General features: G+C 41.3%; 1 protein-coding gene across 1 annotated transcript; it reads left to right on the top strand.

Annotated features, from left to right (window-relative positions):
* Nucleotides 1-9,807: 9,807 nt before the first annotated feature.
* Nucleotides 9,808-19,799, top strand: LOC131298047 (ferric reduction oxidase 2-like). The gene is made up of 8 exons (XM_058323325.1): nucleotides 9,808-10,052; nucleotides 10,553-10,655; nucleotides 11,214-11,408; nucleotides 14,630-14,864; nucleotides 16,453-16,780; nucleotides 16,879-17,125; nucleotides 18,135-18,844; nucleotides 19,289-19,799. Exons 1-8 carry the CDS (start codon nucleotides 9,833-9,835, stop codon nucleotides 19,426-19,428), a joined length of 2,178 nt encoding a protein of 725 aa, XP_058179308.1. The 5' UTR covers nucleotides 9,808-9,832; the 3' UTR covers nucleotides 19,429-19,799.
* The last annotated feature ends 872 nt before the right edge of the window (nucleotides 19,800-20,671 follow it).

Genomic DNA, 20,671 nt, shown 5'->3' with positions numbered 1-20,671 from the left:
ATCAGAACCTGGACCTTGGTCTGAATGTCGCGCGACAATCTAGGACCCTCGCGCGATGGTTCGTCTGCCAGGTGGTGGTCAAAGTCAAAGCTTTGACCATTGACCATCGCGGGGTTGGCTGGACCCTCGCGCGATGGTCTCACTCCATCGCGCGATGGTCAACACCTGTCATTTTCACCCAGATTGCGTGGTGGTCAGGAGGCTGCAGGCCTATGTGACCCCGTTTTCTCGGCTGAACAGCGTTCTGGGGGGGGGGGGGGGGTGGGGCTCCCCCTGCACCACCTCACCCCCCATTCTCCCATCACCTTTGCCACCCACTCCTCCACCAAGCATTTGTAACCAGCATTGTTGGCTGGTTACAAGGCCTTGGTTAGCCATCCACTAACCCTCTTCTCCTATAAATACCCTCCCTCATGCTTCCTTGCAAAAGGGTTACCAAGCTCTCTCTAAGAAAGAAGAAGGCAAACTCAAGCACAAGCATCTCACACCATTCACTCCCACATAATCACCCTCTAAATCTCACCATCTCATCATTCAAGCCATCTCCAAGACACTCAAGCAAAGGTATAATATCTTTCTGCTCACTGTTCGAACCCCTGAGGGGGGCTGGCAGGGTCAAGGCTGGTAATCGATACCAGCTCTGGCCCTAAAGCTGGCAGGGTTTCAAGAGCCATCACCTGGAAAACCCTCGCGCGATGGTCCCATACACTCGCGCGACAATTCTGTCTGCGTGAGATTGGACCACGTGGGGAAGGGGTCCTGGTCTTTGAGTTTCTTTTTGTGTTTTTAGTCATTCCTTAAGTCTTTCAAAAAGTACTAGCTCACTGTTTTGCATGTTGAAAATCATTCTTTAGCTTAGTTAAAGCTCCTTTTGGTTTGGAATGCTCTTGGGATCCCCCTGAACGTGTCTCAGGGCCCTAAGTATGCAAAGCAATTCCTGGAAGTCCAGTCTGAACAATCGCGCGGCTGTCTCAGTCTATCGCGCAATGGTTCTCTGTCTTTCAGGGATTGCCCTTGCATGAGCAACCTGGCCTTGGCCTTTGTTTAGACACCCCCACTGTTTAGGGGTTGCATTTTCATAATATTTCCATCTGTTGGCTGTAATATTGTTTACTTTCAAGTACCCATAAACTGCTTGGTTTGCACCTGGGTGAGCACTGGTCCTTCCAGAGCCCAGAAGGGGGTGAAATTCAAACTATTGGTAAAGCGTCAATACTCGCGCGAGTATATGGTTATGTCGCGCGATGGTTCGCTTGCATGCGGATGAACTCACGCATGCAAGCTGGCTGTTCGTTTGTGCCAAAATCATACACAGCGCTGTTTTGATATATGATCAACGTTTTGAACTTCATTCCATTTATTACTTGTCATCTCACTAACCCATGCCATATCTTATCACATCCTGCAAACATGTTACAGTTTTAATCCCCTTAAACTGTTCCCCCGCCCTAAATGGCTAAAAATTGATTAATAAAACAGAATCGCAAACAAATATCTTTCGCAAATGCCTAAGTAGAGACCGATCTCCGGATTGGGCGAGAGGGGTGCCATAAAACCCTTCCCCTCTCGTAACCTGACTCCCGAACCCAGATATGGTTATGACGGATCAGTTCCTTAACTTTTTCAAATCAAACAGCGCGGCAAGTGCTTCGAAATACGGTTCCTTGGGTGTCGGACCTTCAAAACCCGAGTGGCGACTCTGTATTTCGCGAGCGCTTGCTTCCCCGCTCGCGCTCCCTCGACCCGGGCCCCCTTGCCTCGTGTCTCGGAATCCGAAAATTCCGAAAACGGGCACGCATGCCCACATCAGGCCTTGAGGAGAAATAATAATTACTCTACAGCCTGAGACCTGCTGAGTCCTTGATCCGTCAAAGAGCAGTGTCCAAGGAGTAAGTGATATCTCAAGGGCGTTCAGACTTATCTCAGACTCGTCGCCGATATCCACGCATGGATGATCAGCAAGAAAATCTGCTAAGGCCTGGCCCTTTACAGCCTTTTGAGGAACGTATTGAAAACTAAACTCCATTAGAGCCAAAGACCATTTGCCGATTCGGCCCCTCATGATTGGTCGAGAAAGCAATTATTTAATTAGGTCTGTTTTACTCATAATGTAAACCAAAACAGGAAGCATGTAATGCCTCAATTTTATTGCTGAAAAGTACAAGGCAAGACAAATCTTTTCAATAGGAGTGTACCTTCTTTCACAAGGAGTCAACAACCTACTCAAGTAATAAACCACCTGTTCTTTTCCTTGAGTGTTATCTTGAGCCAAGAGGCCTCCAATAGAGCTTTCAGCTGCTGAGATGTAGAGCTTCAACGGCCTGTTCTTGATGGGAGGCATAAGGACTGAAGCCGTTGCTAAATAGCCTTTGATTTCATCAAAGGCCTTTTGATGGTTTGCCTCCCAAACAAAAGCGTCATGGTCCTTCAACTTCAAGAGTGGAGAAAAGACTTGAACCCTTCCAGCTAGGTTTGAGATAAACCTTCTCAAGAAGTTGAACGAACCCAAGAGCTTCTCCAACTCCTTCTTGGTGGTAGGAGGCTTCGCTTCCATGATTGCTTTGGCCTTATTCTTGTCAACTTCAATCCCTCTGTTGTGGACCAAGAATCCAAGGAACTTGCCTGCGGAGACGCCGAAGGCACATTTCAAGGGGTTTACTTTCAAATCAAACTGTTGCATTCTCAAGAATGACTTCCTCAAGTGTTCCAAATGTTCATCATAGGACTGAGACTTGACCACGATATCATCAATCTAGATCTCCATGAAATGGCTAATGAAATCATGAAATATGGCGTTCATTGCTCGCTGGAATGAAGCACCAGCATTCTTTAGGCCGAAGGGCATTACGACCCACTCAAAGGTTCCTCGGGCTCCAGGACACCTAAAAGCGGTCTTAGCCGTATCGGCCTCGTCGATAAAGATCTGATTGTAGCCAGAATGCTCGTCCATGAAGGACAAGACCTTGTGACCAGAAGCTCCATCTACCAACTGATCTACGACTGGCATTGGATACTCGTCCTTTGGGGAGGCCAAGTTCAAGTTTCTGAAGTCTATACACACTCTGACCTTGCCGTTCTTAAGGACTGGCACAATATTAGAGAGCCAAGTAACATACCTGGCTGTGCGTATGAATCCAGCATTGAAAAGGCGTTCAATTTCATCTTTGACCTGTAAGTAAACCTCATTGGACATCCTCCTTGGCGGTTGTTTGAAAGGTCTGAATTCTGGTTGTATAGGCAATTTGTGTTCCACTAGGTCTCTGGACAGACCTGGCAGCTCTCCGTAAGTCCAAGCAAAACAGGACTTGAATTCCCTTAAGAGCTGGATGAACTTTTCCTTCAAGTCCTCTGGCAGAAGTTGACTAATATATACAGGTTTGGGATTCTCTGAATCTCCCAAATTAACTTCTTCTAAAGGATCTTGCACGTCAGCCTTTAAATCATCCAACTTGGCTGGGGCTGCTTCGAGGTCTTCCAGGCGGATTTCATCAAGATCTTCAACCAGGTTTTCGTCTTCGTTGATTACTTCGGCCGCACAGGCCGAAAAATCTTCCTCAGACTCTTGACTTCCCATTAGCCTCTTCTCTAGTAAATAGGCTTCAAACTTTGACAATGTGGTCCGAAGAGCCACATGTTTCTCTGCTTCTGAAGGGCTTACTGACATTGAGAAGGGTGTTTGGATGAAGCTATAATCGGCCTGCTTGACTCCGTAATCATCGGACCGATTAATTCTTGAAAAAGTGCCTTCACTTCTTCAGCTGACTTGTTGTTATGAATGGGGGCTATTCTGTGGCGGCCATACTTGTCAAGGCCTGCCACCTTCATTGGACCAACCCCCTCATCATATAGGTGGGCCTCACCATGGTTAGTAGAGGCCTTGAATGGTCTACGGTCAGCCCATATTACCTCCACGTCGTCTTGATTCCAAAAAATAAGACATTGGTGAAGGTTTGAGGGGACCGCTAGACAGGAATGAATCCAATCTTTCCCCAGTAGAACATTGAAGGAAGAGTGTGAATTGACAACAAAGAAAGGTGTCGTTAAGGTCTTGGACCCTATCGTTAAGTTCATGATCAAAATACCTTGGCATGCTGTCTCCTTCCCAGTGAAGTCAGTCAAGGTGGCGTTGCATGAAACCAGGTCTTGATCAGTCTTCCCGAGCCTCTGCATCATGGCCTTAGGAATGAGATTGGATGCTGAACCATTGTCTACAAGGATACGGTTCACTGGAATCCCATTAAGGCAACCAGCAATGTACAAAGGCTTGATGTGTTTGTTCATCGTAGGACTCGGCCTCTCAAAGATCACACTAGCCGCACGATCTTCATTCTTCTCTTCAGTCTCGTCCTTCAGCACGATCACTGAAGGCCCATTCAGTCCTACAGAGAAGGACTCATTTAAAATCTCCGCTGTCTGCCCCATCTCTACAACATCTCCCTCCATGGCTGTTGGAGTGTTGTCCTTGGCTTCCAGATCTGCTGGTAAGAACACGACCATGTTGCATTGCATGTTATGACCCAGTCCAGGCACAAACACCTTAACCTGTGGGTTCAACTTCGACTTGTTCCCCGAGTCTGGCCTCCTTGGTTCAAGGGCTGTCTTCTGGAGCAAAGAGATTTGTCTTGGTGGAGGCTGAATCCTAGCCTCCTTAAGAGTTCTTTCTAGGAGAGGTTGTTTCTTGGGTATCGTTGCCTGCTTTGGAGGTGGTTTGGTTACAGCCTCTTTGTACGTCTTCTTGAACGGGATTTGCTTCTGGGGTAAAGTCCTTGGAGGAGGCTCAAAGATAACCTCTTCCATAGTCCTTTCCAAAGGCTTGTATACTCTTTTAGCCTTAGGTTTTTCGACCATAGGCTCTTCCACTAGGATCTCCATCTTCGTCTTCCCTTTTGGATCATCTCCATTCATGAGGTCATCTTCATTCATGGGATTGTCAAGTAGGTTTACTTCTTCCTCAGCCCTTCTTGCTGCCTGCCTAAATCGTTGGCGGCGCCTCTTCTGAGATCTGGACAAAGGTGGAGGTTCAGAGGGAAACTTTGGATGTTCAACCCTATGCCACTCATCTGGAGGAGTGACTGGAGGTTTCACAGTCCTTGATTTATCCCTGGAAGGAGTAGATATCCTCAAGTTGACGAGCTCATCTTCAATTTCAACTAACCCTGGCTGAATTCGGTTGAACACAGATTCGCGTACAACCCTTCTCCCTTTAGACCTGCGTGGCTCCTTAGGACTTGGCTTAGCCCTTCCCACAATAATGCTTTTTAGGACTGGCTTGCTAGGACTGGCATGACGTCCACACTCTGTACACACCATGGAACAAGTTGGTTTCTCTGCTTTCTTCACTCCCGAAGGTCTGGACCACCAAGAGTTCAGTTTTTCGAACCTTCTAACCCGCTCAGTCCTGACATCACCCTCATCATAATAAGGATCCCAATACCTGCATGGGCTGGATTTATAGACTGCTCTGGAAGGGGCTCCCAAACTTATCCTCTGCCTAGGAACAGTCCTAGGCATGTCCCTCATGTTGACGGAGACCATATTTGTACTCAGCCCTGAAGGAAAGAGATTGCCATCCACCCCCATGGGCTGCTTGTCTTTCTCCGGGAATTTGAACTCTCCCCGCTCAATTTTGTCCTGGATATCATTTCTAAATACTATGCAGTTATTAGTAGTATGACTCCAAGAATTGTGATACTTACAATACTCTTTGCCCTTCAGTTCTTCCGGAGTTGGAATCTTGTGACCAAAGGGTAGTTTGAGTAGCTTGTCGGCCAGGAGTTGATCAAAGATAGCTTCAGCCCTACCCACGTCGAGTGTATAGGTCCTGGTTGACTTATTGAAAGTGCTCTGGGCTGGCTGCTTTGTGGGCTCCATCTTGACAAAAGCCTTGCAAACGTATGGCTTTTTGTTGATGATTTCAGCCACTGCCACGTCTGGGTCTGCCTCTGCTTCCACTGCAGTAACCTCGTAATTAGGGTCGCGGTAATACGTCCCTTTGGATGCCGTCTTCCTATCCTGCTCTTCCGCCAAGAACTTCTCATAATGAGAAGCCTTAGAAGATAATTCGAACAGGTCTCTGAACTCCGTTCCATAAAACTTCTTCTTCATTTCAAAGCCCAGGCGGTTTAGTGCTATATGCACGTATTCGGCTTCAGGAAGGACTATCTTGCATTTGAATCGAGCAGTTTTGAAACGTAAGAGGTAGGACTCCACAGACTCTAGATGGGTTTGACGATAGCATGACAGGTCCGCCAACGTGACTTCTGGTTCTACCCTGTAGAACTGCTGGTGGAACATCTCCTCCAACTGTGCCCAGGTTTGCACCGAGTTAGGTGGCAAGTTGATGTACCTTGTGAAGGTTGTCCCAGTAAGAGAATTGGGAAAAAGCCTCAACTTCAGTGCATCAATGGTTCCAGCTTCTCCACATTGAACTTGAAACCTGGCAATGTGCTCCACCGTTGACTGCATGCTCTCACCATTGAAAGTCTGAAATTCTGGGACTCTATAACCCTTTGGGAAAGGTGTATTGTCCACCTCCTCGGTATGAGGCTTCCTATACATTGGCCTTCCCAAAGGTCTGAAACCAGGTCCTAACTGCTCCTGGAGCAGGTTCAAGACTTGATCCCTTCCCATGACTAGGTCTGGCTCAGGAGGCGGCTGTGGGTACGCCTCTTGTGCCTGCTGGTTCTAGGCTGGACTTGCCCCCCGAGTATCAGAGCTTTGAGGAGTATGTGCTCCTTTGTCCTTTCCAGAGCCCTGGCCTCCTTGCAAAGGCCTTCTGTCTGTCTTGTCAGACTTGTCAAGCTTGTTCTGGTCCTCGACCAAAGTAAACCTTTGATTGTGATTTGGAGGCGTCGAAGCTCCTCCAATCACGACTCCCTTCTCTTTTTGCCCCCCGAGTGCAGGACTATTAGACGAAGTGGCATGGTAAAATGTCTGAGGAGGGGGAGGAACCCTCAATAAGCCAGCTTGGTCTTGACCGTTGCCAAAGACACCAAACTGTGGAAAGCCCTGCTGCTGAGGAGCGAGCGGTAGCCTCTCTGTAAGCATAGCAACCATTTTGTTAACTGCTATGGTCAGAGGTTCTAAGGACTGAGTGAACGATTGCGAGATTGACTGCGTAACGTTGTGGGAGATCTCACGTCCTGCCATGAACATATAATTTTTGACGCTGTCGGTAGCGTCGCTAAGATCTTGGGCGCTGATCTGAGGACCAGCTTCCTCGAGTAATGGCACGTCGACTGCCACTCCCTCAGGACTTTGTGGTGGATCCGGGATGGGTGGATCCGGTTGTTGCTGCGGCTTCCTAACCATGATAAAACCCTTAGACGATTAGGGTCCCACTGGGCATGCCAAAAAGATGTTCGGCTCCGAAATGGCTCAAGGACTGAGCAGGCGTGCCAAGACTTGTCGAGTCTAACGTAAAGGGCTGAGCGTCCATGTTCTGACTTCTAGATCTGAGAGGGCGATAGTGCTGCAACCTAAGGGCTGGATTGCAGTGAAGGTTCGTGGTTTTGCCTCTTCGTGCGAGGACTTAATAATTTCCTAACCGTGTAGGAAAGAAAGTAACAACGTAGAATTACTTTACTATATCGTAATAATAAAGTAAGGGATGAAGAGAGATATGAATAACTTTATTATGTTTCGTAATAATAAAGTTGGGGTACAAGAGAGATAGAAGCCCGAATTACTTGGTGAAGTAATTGAGTGAGGGTGAGAAAATAGAGATAGTTGCTTCGCTGGGAAGGCTTTGGTTTTAAGCGTTGAGCTTGATTGGTGTGGAAACCCTTTTTTCTTCTCGTCTTCTAGTATTTATAGGCCAAGGGTCTTCGATTTTCTGCATGTAAAGGGCTTGTTGTCCTATTCTCATGGCGCCATGTGTCTTTTGCAACTTCCCCTTCATGAGATCATGGGGTAATGGGTAGTTATTGGAAATTACAAAAGATCATGGGCAAATAGTGCACTGGTCCAGATCTGGGCCGAGTTTCCCGCCTTCGCCACGAGCTGACATGTGTCCCGCGTAGGCCTCAGATGTTGCCACATGTCCCAAGTAACTACCCATTAACATATTTAGTGGGATCATGGGTAGTTATTGAAGGTAAATAACAATTACCCATGTGTTTATTTGATCATGGGCAATTAATGGGATAATGGGCCTATTTCTCCTCCTTCTTTTGTGGGTAGCAAAAAACCCCCAGCCAGCCATTTGACTCGGTCAAATGGCTTTCACCAGGCAACAACTTCTTTCTTTCTTTCCACTTTTCATGGGCCACTTGGGTAATGGATCATTTAATTAAATTAAAGAGCCTACTAACATATTTAGCCCATATCAACATTTGAGCCAGCCGAATTCTTTTACAAATTGGCCCAAAACCTCTAAACTCGAGCCCGAACCAAATTAAAATTAATTGGGCCTAGACAACATGGGTTTGGCCCATTAATTTTAACCCAATTCATCTCTATTTTTTGGCCCAATTTAATTAAAAGATAATTAAATAGCCTTCCAACGCTTGCCCAGGACTGGGTGCCAAAAACGGGTGTAAACAGGATCTATTCTACACCTTTAAAACAAAATTTATTTTGGAGCCGTACGATACACATGGGTCCTCATGTCGATACACATGAGTGCTCATCTATCGAACGGCTAGGGAAAGAGTACTTTTGTCCAGAGTTGTATTATAAATTACTCCCTCCGTTCCAAAATGGATGACAATTTTTGAAACTCGTGTTATTTTTTATCGCTTATATCTTTCAATCTATAATAATTTTCATGAGTTTGAAAACTTTGTATAATAGAACTAATCAAGAACTATCAAACAAGATCCATATTGCATATATTTTGAGATCCATATTGACAGATATAAGTAATTGAAATTGACACAGATATCAAAAATTGACATCCAATTTGGGACGGAGGGAGTAGTAAATTACAGTACTATATATGTTCATAGACTTACTGTTATGAATTACATACATAAACAGCTTGAAATGGGTATATATGTATTCGTTGAACAGAGCACTAAAATTACAAACGCACACAGTACACAAGCAAGTGCTCTTAAAGCCAACGCATGACGTGAAGAAATTGCATGAAACATGCACTCACTGGAAGTAAACCCTAACACGTGTCCCAAGTCACAACACAGAGTTGACTCCCAATTAAATAAATACGGAGTACATTTTCTGTCAACTTGTACATACATTCTCAACGCTTGGACAACCTCTAATTGGGATCAGGTAGGTTGCAGTAGGAGAACTTTTTTTCATGAATGTTCGTTCGGACGTGAATGGCATGCTTGTAAACATGGAAAACTATTCAATGCTTATGGTTACCGTCACGTGGTACTTCAAATTCTTTCTAAGTCATATATTTGTACGATTTCTACCACAAAGTGTGTGGAGTTCACACATGATATGTCTGGTAGAGAAGACATTTTAAGTTTGAAATTTGACAACCTTTTAATTTGGGTCAGGCTCCAAGAGAGAAATCACTTGTGAATTCTCTAGTCTTGACGTGAATGACATGTCTTTGACCGAGAATGAGAGTAGTTAGATATGTGTAAGTAGACTCGGATAACCTTGATCGTCGAAAAAAAAAAAAAAAAACTTCGCTAGCTGCTTGATTATCAAATACGAAATCTGACGTAAACCCATTAATCTAGGACCGTACCACTGTAGCCGGACGTGAATCATGCTGCCATATAACTCCCTATATATACCTTATCATTCCCCTACACACATTCCAAACACAGATACCACTCCCTCATCATAATTATAAAAGCTGAGAGAGAGAGAGAGAGAGAGAGAGAGAGAGAGAGAGAGAGAGAGAGAGAGGATGAGTCCAATGGTGGCAGAGAGATCATCATCAGCACCTTCTTCTCGTGGAGGAATTATGGATCCTATGAGAGCTATGAGAGCGGTGATGATGGCGGTGGTGATAGTGGTGGTTTCGGGGTGGGTCTTCATGTGGGTCATGGCTCCGACTCGTGTGTATGGCCAGATTTGGTTGCCTAAGATTCGAGCCGACACCATTTCAACCTTCTTTGGAACACAAGGTTACATTTCGCTCATTGAATTTGTCCGTCTTCATGAATCTGTTGTTTAAATTGATAGCGAGAGCTCATATCATTCTTCGCAAAAGTAACTTGCTTAATTAACTCGAAGTAGTACTTAAACACTTGTTTCTAGTGGATCGAATAACAAAATTTTGTAAACCTACCTACCTTGATGAGTTATTACTTTATTTGAAAAAAACAAGGACAAAAAGGATAATTTAGTTCATTAAAAAATCAAATGAACTAACATTTCAGAACATGTAAAAATCTAAAAATGAGCAAATAAATCGGGACGGAGGAAATATTAAATTGTCATTATCGTATGTGCTGAATTTATATATGATAAACTAATAAATTATCTTCGACAAAAAAAAAAACTAATAAATTATCATTATTCTATTCATGTGGGTTTTTATTCATGTCATTAACTACCATCACCTTACTTTTACCTCAACATCCTCAATGAATATACAAATTAATTAAATATCTCTATGTAACAGGTGCAACAATTTTGCTATACACATTCCCCATGCTGTTCATTGCTGTCTTGGGCAGTCTATATCTCCACTTGGGCAAAAATAACATTTCCGCCATTGCAGAAAGGTACGTACGTAAGACCATCGATCATACAGTTAGGCCCAATTTGGCTTCAAAAGTTAAATAGTAATTTTTTTTTTGTTTTTATTTAAATTTTTTTCGTATTTGATAATTTTGCATCAAATTTTTGTAACTTATTGATTCGTCTTGACGAGAGGGATCAGAAAAGTAAAAAATTATGATCGAAACTCATAATTTTTTCCAAAAAAACAGGAATAAGTAAAAAAAAAAGTTGCCTTATTGACTTGTTTTTGTCTTTATTCAAAAAATTATGAGTTTCAATCAATTTTTTATTTTTTTGATTTTTCTCGTCTAGACGAATCAATAAGTTACAAAAGTTTGATGCAAAACAAACAAATACAAAAAAAATTTAAATAAAGCCAAAAAAATAAGTTACCCTATTTTTCAATCCAAACCCACCCTTAATTGTTGGCCTTATTTAGATGATTTATTTGTTTTTAAATCCTTCGTTACGAAAACGTAAATGGAGTTGGAGAGATTCCTCAAGTGGGTATTTTCATTTATAAACATCTGTTTCTGTTTGTATTTGAAACAATTAAACAGCAAGGGAAACAAACATAAACTGGCCGGAATATGGCGGCGGCCGTTGATTGTCAAAGGGCTGGGGATTGTGTCTCGGATAGAGCTAGCCTTCTTTGCCATGTTCATTGCACTGTTGGTTTGGTCTTTCTCCACTTACCTGCGGATCAGTTTCGCCAAGATCACCCCTCTCTCAGCCGCGGCAAATGGCGAACAAGTGTACGACATTATTTTCTACTCTTTTTTTTTTTTTTTTACAAAATGAAGAAGATTATATTAATAACAGCCCAACGATTCATTAACATAGCAACAATAATTTTACAACTACATGCAAAACACTTATACACACACTGCACACATCCAGTGTATGTGGGGCCCACCCCTTTGTGAATGTGTGTGTGTGGTTGTAGTATTATTGAACATAGCAGAGTTCATTACAAATATTTTGCACAAAACCAAACTATTTATCTTAATATAAGATGAGAAGACACAATGATCTATATCTGTCACTCAAACCTAGACATTGAGCCTGACCCAAGTAGCGACACTCACAATCTTTAGTGGGGTTAGGCCTGGTCCTGAGATTTTCGAGACCTTAGGCGAGATTAGAAATTGGGGCCTCTCATTTTTTTTCTATATATATTAGTTCAATTTGATAAACAAAAGTGCCCCATGGCTCAGTAGCATAGCTTGTGTGAAGATGTTTCTCCACCCTTAGAATGCGAGTTCAAGTCTTGATGGCAGCAGATTGAAGGTAGTTTTTTTGTACAACTTGAACAATTGTTCACCAAAAAATCAAAAGAGCAAGGATCGAATCTTGACCTTGCAGTTAAAGAGCATAGAACTTGCCACCATGCTACCTTGGCCCATTTGTAAAATGTTTCACATATATAATATATTCCAAGTTTTTGTGGCCCTATAATTGGGGCAAAAATAGGAGGTCCAAGGCGGTCGCCTAGTGAGCCTATGCCCAGGCCCGGCTAGCCTTGAACGGAGTTTATTTTCAACTTTCACCTAGACATTAATTGCAATTCTTATCTTCCTTTTTCTTTTTTTTTTGGTAAGCATTGCAAATCTTATTTTATCCCAATACTACTTCTAGATCTAAGATCACCTGAAGTTGCGTTATCTATGGTCACTTGGATTTCACGTGATAAATAGCGAACATGCAAATTTAAATGTGCACATAAACTTCATGCGTATGTAATGCGGACCAGGGCCCTACTGTGCACAACAGGCTGTTGTGTGTCTCTCGGAGCTCAAAAACATGACCTGAAATCGTTTATTGTTTAGAGTTAGATGCGAACAATAGCCTTGTAAAAAATCAAGTCAATTGAACATTGGCAATCGAGTTAAGCAATTTCGCTGTGCATTTTTTAAAGTGTATTTGTTGTTCATGTACTAAAAAAAAAAGGAACGTGATTTGTTTACTGAATTTTCAATATCCGATTGACTTGAATTTTGAGAGATTATTGCTCGCATCTAGTTCTAAACAATACTGAACAGTACGTTCCTATTATATTTTCAAGCTCGAGACAAGACCTGAATAGTAGCTGTGCCCCAATCCGTGCGCCCTTGGTTCCACTTATGCACCTTTGCTTTTCATCTTTTTTTACCAACCAATCTATCAAATCATGGAGCCATGTTTCAAGTTTTGCTTTGACTGCTAGCTACTATATGCGCGTTTTGAAAACAAATTGATTTTTTAATGGCCCGAAATTGCAGGAACATCATTTTGCCCCCTTTTATGAGTTGAATCTAGGCCTGTCAATGGACCGGATTCGATCCGGATCCGATCCGAAAAATCCGATCCGGATCCGGATCCGAATCCGATAACATCGATCCGATAATCCGATAATCCGGATCCGGTAATTCAATACGGATCCGGGTCGGATCGGATTAAATCCGTTATCAATCCGAATCCGAACTTTATTTTTTTTTTTAAATTTTAATTTTTTTTAAAAAAATAGTAAAGTTTTTATTTTGAAAAAAAAAATGTTTAAGAAGTTGTATTTTTATTTTTATTTTTTATTTTAATTTTTTTAATTTTTTTTTCTGAAAATAATTTTTTTTTGAAAAAAAAATTGTATTTTTTTGAAAAAAATATTTTTTTTTGGCTAAAATTTTTGAAGTAAAAAAAGTTTCCGGATTGGATTCGGATTTTCGGATCGGATCCGGATTTTTCGGATTCGGATCCGGATTCTCACTATCGGATTTGAGTCTTATCAGATCCGGATCGGATTGTGTCTTATCGGATTCGGATCCGGATCCGGATCTGTCGGATCCGGATCCGGATCTGTCGGATCCGGATCGGATCCGGCCCATTGACAGGCCTAGTTGAATCTAATGCAGACTATACCATAGCTTAAGAGATAAATTACTCTCCGTTACGTTTACGTAGTTATATGTCACTTAATGCTAAATTCTACTATCACTTTTAAGCCGTCTTTGTTTGTATAGTATATATATAGAATAACACGCAGTTTTAGAGCGTAAAAGCATGCAGACGGTTACTAGAATCACCTCCCTCACAGGGGAAGTTTTCAAAGTTTTCTCCCTATTAATCTCCTATTCAATACTATTTCATTTCCTTTTTCACTTCTATTCGAGGGGCTTGAAGATCGGCATTTGACTTCACCCGATCACAGCATTTGACTTTCCTTAGTGAATATCTCCCACTAATCGCTATTATAAAATGAAAGTGTTTCTCATTCATCATTCATGTTCGTTGAATATTAGTTAATGATGCATGCTGTTGAAAAGTTGGAAAGTCATCTTGGGTGCAAAACTTGACAGTAAACTTAGGACTCATCAAATGATCGTCACATCATCCATGTCAATTGGTCTGTATAAATAAGTCAAATGAGTTTAATTCAATAGTTCAGAATTGAGATTGTACCAAAATGACACTAATCTGATGCTGTTCTTATGGACTTAATTTAAACATGAAAATTTTGTCCTTATTTGAATTTTTTTCGCATTTGTTAGTTTTGCACCAAATTTTTGTGAGTTAGACGAATTGGAATAGTAAAAAAACTTTACTTTTACCCAAGTATTTTGAAAAATAACCATTTTTAGTGCAAAAAAGTCACTTTTTGCTCTAAAAAGTGGTTATTTCTCAAAATATTTGGGTAAAAGTAAATAAATTTTACTTTTCCGATTCCATTCGTCAAGACGAATCAATAGCCGTTAAAATTTTGGTGCAAAATTAATAAATGCAAAAAAAATTCAAATAAGAACAAAATTTTCAAATTTAAGTTAAATTCAAACATCGCTACTTTTCAGTTTCTTGAGACTGTAACAAGTCAAAAATGACTTCGGCAAAGTCATTGACACAAATGCTGGAAGTCGCTCTTATATTTAGTCCTTATACGACCATTGTAATGGTATGGTGGTGGTGGGTTTTTTTTTTAATGGTATGGTGGTGGTTGTTTTGGCAGGTGGGAATCAAAGTTGGACAGTGCAGCTCTAAGGCTAGGCCTTGTGGGGAACATATGCCTGGCCTTTCTTTTTTTTCCGGTGACTCGCTGCTCGTCGGTGCTTCCACTGTTTGGGCTCACGTCGGAGGCTAGCGTGAAGTACCATATATGGATTGGTCACATTGCCATGACCCTCTTCACGGCCCACGGTGTTTGCTATGTTATCTATTGGGTTGTCACGCATCAAATATCACAGGTATCTATCTTCTAACTGACTTGCTTAATTTCATCCAACTTGTAAGCTTCACTACTAATGGTTTGGGTATAGTATTATATGTTCATTTCAATGCTGTCTGGATTCAATGCCTGTCTAACCTCATTCCCTAAATTTATGTTACTCAATAAAAACTATTCTCGTCTTTTCAAATAACTATTATCACTATTAATTACTCCACTCGCATCGTACGTAGACTTAGTAGTTTTTGATCATATGAATGTAATTATCTAGTAGATCGGGAGTACCAGGTAGTTGTGCATGTGATTAATTGGCTCCGTTATGTGTTTGAATGACCGAAAAAAGATTAATACCGGAAATTTGATGGGACAATATTTGGGTAGAGTAAATAGTAACGTTGTGTTCTAGTACTACCTCACATGATGCAAGTGATCGATAATTTTTCTTTGTAATTTTTTCTCCTACTTGACTGTATTTTTAAATTGAGGTTAAAGAAGAAACCCTGGTGGCAGTTTTCTTTAAAATCGAGAAATATAGTTGGAGTTTGGCTCCACAGTGTAATTTGTAGGGGGCCCCATAAGTTGGTGTTTGTAGTTTGTGACATTTGTATGGCAAAGTTCTCACTCTAATAAGATCACACTTTAATTCCATCCATCTAGTATTTTGGAAGTGAATTGGGTTTGGGCCTAATATTCCACGTGGCCCACAAGATAAAAGATAGTCAACGAGACCTAGTAGAATCTTCAAGAGATGATTCGAGCATGACCCAAAAAAAATAAAAAATAAAGAGATGATTAGAGCACTTTGTGGCCCACTGGAGCCATAGTCCACTGGTAGTGTCTTCCAAAGTGAGAGTACAGCTAATAATCGACCAACAAAAAGGGAAGGGAAAATTTCTAAATAACCCTGACTTTCTCACCCAAATCACACAAAAATACCTGACTTTTACAAACTGTCACATGAAAAACTCATCAAATTTTCCTATGCCGTCACCCGCTGTCTAAAAACTAACATAATGGGTGACATCGACTACATGTGGTGGTTTGTTTAATTTTCCAGGAAACCCACATAACCCAACCCTTTGTTTTTCAAAAATAAGCAATTCAACCTAATTTCAAACACTTTTTACATTAAGGGTCGATGATGATGGAGGGATGAGTTTTTTGGTGGTTTTGGTTTTGGATGAGTTGAATTGGTAAATTGTTTCATAATCGTCGTTAACTTTTATGAAACTCGAGCTCGGCTCGGCTTGACGCAAGCTCACCCTTACTGACCTGAGCCTCGAGCTGCTATTCAATGGCCAAGGTTCATTTGCAATCTAAGTAGAACTCCATATTTGTTCCACCAAAACGCACTTATGCTTTGAGAACTGCCACAGATAGATTCAATTGGTAGAACTCAAGTCACTCCACTACATTAAAACCACCTAATCCATCTCTTCAATGGTTGTGTTCATTTGCAATCCTAAGTAGAACTCCATATTTGTTCCCCCAAAACGCACTTATGCTTTGAGAACTGCCACAAATAGATTCAATTAGTAGAACTCAAGTCACTCCACTAGATTAAAACCACCTAATCCATCTTTCTACCATGTGTGGAATGAAATCAGATGGTGAAATGGGACAAAACAGGGGTGGCAAATGTGGCTGGAGAAATAGCTCTGTTAGCAGGACTAGCCATGTGGGTGACTACATTCCCCAGGATCAGAAGAAAGATGTTCGAGCTTTTCTTCTACACCCACCACCTCTACATTGTCTTCATAATCTTCTTCGTCTTCCACGTCGGAATTGCCTACTCCTGCATGATGCTCCCCGGTTTCTACCTCTTCCTTGTCGACCGTTTCCTCCGGTTCCTCCAGTCCCGGCGAGGCGTTCGGCTTGTTTCTGCCCGAGTTCTGCCGTGTGAAGCTGTGGAGCTCAGCTTTTCCAAAAGCAGAGGTAAAAACTATAGTAACTGATCACATCCGTATCCGTCCCAAATTCTTTTATCCTTTTTAGTTAGTCATCATGCTAACATTTGTGTTTATTACTATCAGGATTGAGTTATACTCCAACAAGCATCATGTTTATGAATGTCCCCGGCATTTCCAAGATGCAGTGGCATCCTTTTACTATTAGTTCAAGCAGTAATTTGGAGCCTGAGAAGCTGAGTGTGATCATTAAGAGTGAAGGGAGTTGGTCTAAAAAGCTGTACCAGATGCTTTCATCACCAAATTCTTCACTTGATCACCTTGATGTCTCCATTGAAGGGCCTTATGGACCCGTTTCAACTGATTTCCTAAGGTATACATGCTATAAAAAAGCAATTTATATTTTAAGAACACATAAATCAACCACGGAACTGTGTACCAAATATATATATATATATATATATATTTGGACGGTTCAAGGGACACCCAAAAAAACACCCCAAATCTCAATCTCATAGTTCCCGATCAAATTTTTATGATCCGAATCGTTCAATGTGTGCAGAATGTGATTTTAAGGGTGATTGCAAGAAATTAGCAAAAAAAATGACCGGAAAAGACTTGATTTGAGCAGTTTTTATTTGAACCGTTCAATAAAAAACTGTTCGGATCAAGCCCTTCGCGGTCATTTTTTTTTTCCGATTTTTTTGACGAGTACCCTTAAAATCACGTTCTAATCACATTGAGCAGCTTGGATCATAAAAATTTGATCGGAAACTATGAGGTGTTTTTTTAGGTGTCCCCGGAACCGCCCCGTATATGTATATGTATGTTTGTATGTATGTATATGGAGATCGAGACACTTCTTGCGAGTAGCCTCACCAACATATCTCATAAAATTCTACTATCTATCAAATTCTACTATCTATCTATTAAGTTATTTTTCTATAGTCAATTATGTGGTTGGTTTCTGTGTCCATAGAAATAGTTACATATTACTATGTCTTTTTAAGCTTTATATGCCTTATCATATTTGCTTTGGTGGTAGTATGGGTAATATTAAGTCAATAATACTTAGTAAACATAAACCAACCAAATCACAGTGCAACAGACACTCGCAAGAGATTCTATCTACGTCTACATGAGTATTGTGAGTAATTTTATGAGGTCGATGACTTCATTCGTAAGGGTGCTTAACATAGATTTTGCACATATCAAATTCCATGCAAAATGATGTGGCTTCTTCTGTTTCCCTTCATTTCCGGTCAAAACAGCTTGCAAAAGTGTCATTGTCACATCATTTTATATCCTTTCGTCTCTATACCAATGTTGCTTGTATATGATTTTTCCTTGGTTGGATTAACTAGGAATGTTGTTAATTGCAGGCATGAAACAATAGTGATGGTGAGTGGAGGGAGTGGCATATCCCCATTCATCTCAATCATAAGAGACCTCACCTTCTTGACTGAAACATTGAAATGCAAGACTCCACAAATTCTCCTCATTGCTGTATTCAAGAACTCCTCAGACCTCACCCTGCTAGACCTCCTCCTCCCCATTTCTGGCGCTCCCAATGGATTCTCCAACCTAAATCTCCAAATCCAAGCCTACGTCACAAGAGAGAAAGAACCCATAACAGATAACCGAAAAACGCATCCAACAACTGTTTGGTTCAAGCCCAAATCCTCAAATGCACCAATTTCCCCTATCCTTGGCCCAAACTCTTGGCTCTGGCTTGGTGCAATCATATCCTTGTCATTCGTCATGTTCCTTCTATTCCTGGGTATTTTGACTAGATATTATATATACCCGATCGATCATAACACGAATCGTATCTACTCCTACTCCCGCAAAGCTGCATTGAGTATGTTGTTCATTTGCATATGCATAGCTACCACAGCTAGTGCAGCTTTCTATTGGAACAAGAAAAAGGGTAGTATGGAGATTAACCAGATTAAGAACATGGAAGGGGCTTCCCCGTCGGCATCGCCCGGCTCTTGGATTTATAATGCTGATAGGGAATTGGAAAGCCTCCCTCAACAGTCAGTTGTTCAATCTACCAATTTGCATTATGGCGAAAGGCCTGATCTAAAGAGTAAGTCAAATCCTTGGTTGCAGTTGTTTGGTTACTGTTTACGAAAATAAATAAAACCCATGATTTTTTATTTTTATTTTTGGTTCACATAACTCAAAAATTACAAACACAAAAATGTCCACAACGCCTAGTAAGATTCTGTCTCACAAAACCGTCCTCCTGTCCTAATACGCTCTAATAGTATGATATGCTGGAAATCTAGAAATAAATGGACCTTGAGCACGATTACGCAGTTTTGAGAGAGAGAGAGAGAGAGAGAGAGAGATTACAAGCACAGAAATCTGTTATGTCCAGATTGTATCTTGTCGTTCTTAGTGGGCTAGGAGTCCGACAGCATGAATACGGTGTCGTTGTCATGCTGTACTTCGTACACTTTTCACTCAGCCTAACTCGTAGTATTAATGAGTTTGCCAATGTGATTACTATACAATAATTTCTTTGCAGGGATTTTGTTGGAGAGGAAGGAATCGAGCATCGGAGTCCTCGTTTGTGGCCCGAAAAAGATGAGGCATGAGGTTGCAAGCATATGTGCATCTGGTCTGGCCGAGAACCTGCATTTTGAATCCATCAGCTTCAGTTGGTAATCTTCTCAGAAATGCAAAAGACTGGTGTGCCTGCCGCCTATTTCAGACGGTGAAATACATTGTTCGGATGGACCATGTCAATGTTTGCTTGCTCTGTTTTGCAATGTTGCTTGCCTTTTCTTCTTCTTCTTCAAGTCCAAGTTTGAAATGTAATTATGCAAATGTAGTAGGGGGAGAGACACAAATCTCTTCTTCTTCTTCTTCAAGTCCAAGTTTGAAATGTAAATGTAGTAGGGGGGGAGACACAAATCTCTTCTTCTTCTTCTTCAAGTCCAAGTTTGAAATGTAAATGTAGTAGGGGGAGAGACACAAATCTCTTCCTTTGTTTGAAGATGGAACATAAATAACTGATTTCAGTTGAAATTTTCAGAACAAATTAGGGGGTGTTTGGGTGTCTAAATTTTACATTATGCCTGTTTAGGAGATGATTAGAAGGCATTATGTGAGAGAAAAAATGATTTTAACACCACCTTTTATCATTAACACTCTGTCATTATTCACGTGAAAGTATCAAATTGTTTTTCATAGCTCAAGAGGTAAAGGGTACTTTAGTAATTTCACAATGAATAAAAGGCGAATGTGAAATTAATTTCTATATACATATGCATTTTGACAAATGAAACACAGATTACAGAATTCGAAAATCACCACCAAATGAGCTTTTTGAATTCTAGTTATACTTTTACTTACCAAATCCTTATGCGAAATTTATTATGCATATATCATGTAACGGTCCGAATTTTTGAGTAATAATTTTTATTTGCAAATATAATTTTTGTATGTTAGTTATATGAAAAATTATTTATGTAGTCACACCAATTTTATTTCCGTAATCGATCGTGTACGCGCTTATCCGACTAGTGATTTTTCTAGTGTGCGTGTGTTACTCCGGACCAAACCAAACATCTCTCCCATTTCATTTTTTTCGGCAGAAAGGGAAACCAATTCCCCCTTTTCCTCCCTAAATTCCTCATATTTTGACACCTCATGTTTGTCCAAGAGTTAATATCCCTTGCACAAATCTAAAACCCTTTTTAATATCCTTTCTTCCTTTTATATTTTTGTTCTCAACTCATACACATTTCGGCAGAGAGAGAGAGAGGGAGAGAAATCTCAGCCGGCCACCACTCCTCCATTCTCCAACCCCAGCCGTGTACCTCCCTCACCACCCCGAGCATCACCACCGTGGTCCATCTCTTCACCACCGGAATCCCACCACTGCCGTACATTCCCATCACCACCG

Source organism: Rhododendron vialii, chromosome 1a (genome assembly GCF_030253575.1).
Source record: "Rhododendron vialii isolate Sample 1 chromosome 1a, ASM3025357v1".
NCBI lineage: Eukaryota > Viridiplantae > Streptophyta > Magnoliopsida > Ericales > Ericaceae > Rhododendron > Rhododendron vialii.
Note: the sequence above shows the minus strand (reverse complement) of the source record. Positions and strands in the feature narration are given on the sequence as shown.

What these genes read in the sequence shown, in the direction of transcription:
- LOC131298047 (XM_058323325.1), top strand. Translation starts at nt 9,833, where the DNA reads ATGAGTCCAATGGTGGCAGAGAGATCATCATCAGCACCTTCTTCTCGT. An exon ending in AACCTTCTTTGGAACACAAG is followed by an intron (nt 10,053 to 10,552) that starts GTTACATTTCGC and finishes TCTATGTAACAG; the next exon opens with GTGCAACAATTTTGCTATAC. An exon ending in ATTTCCGCCATTGCAGAAAG is followed by an intron (nt 10,656 to 11,213) that starts GTACGTACGTAA and finishes ACAATTAAACAG; the next exon opens with CAAGGGAAACAAACATAAAC.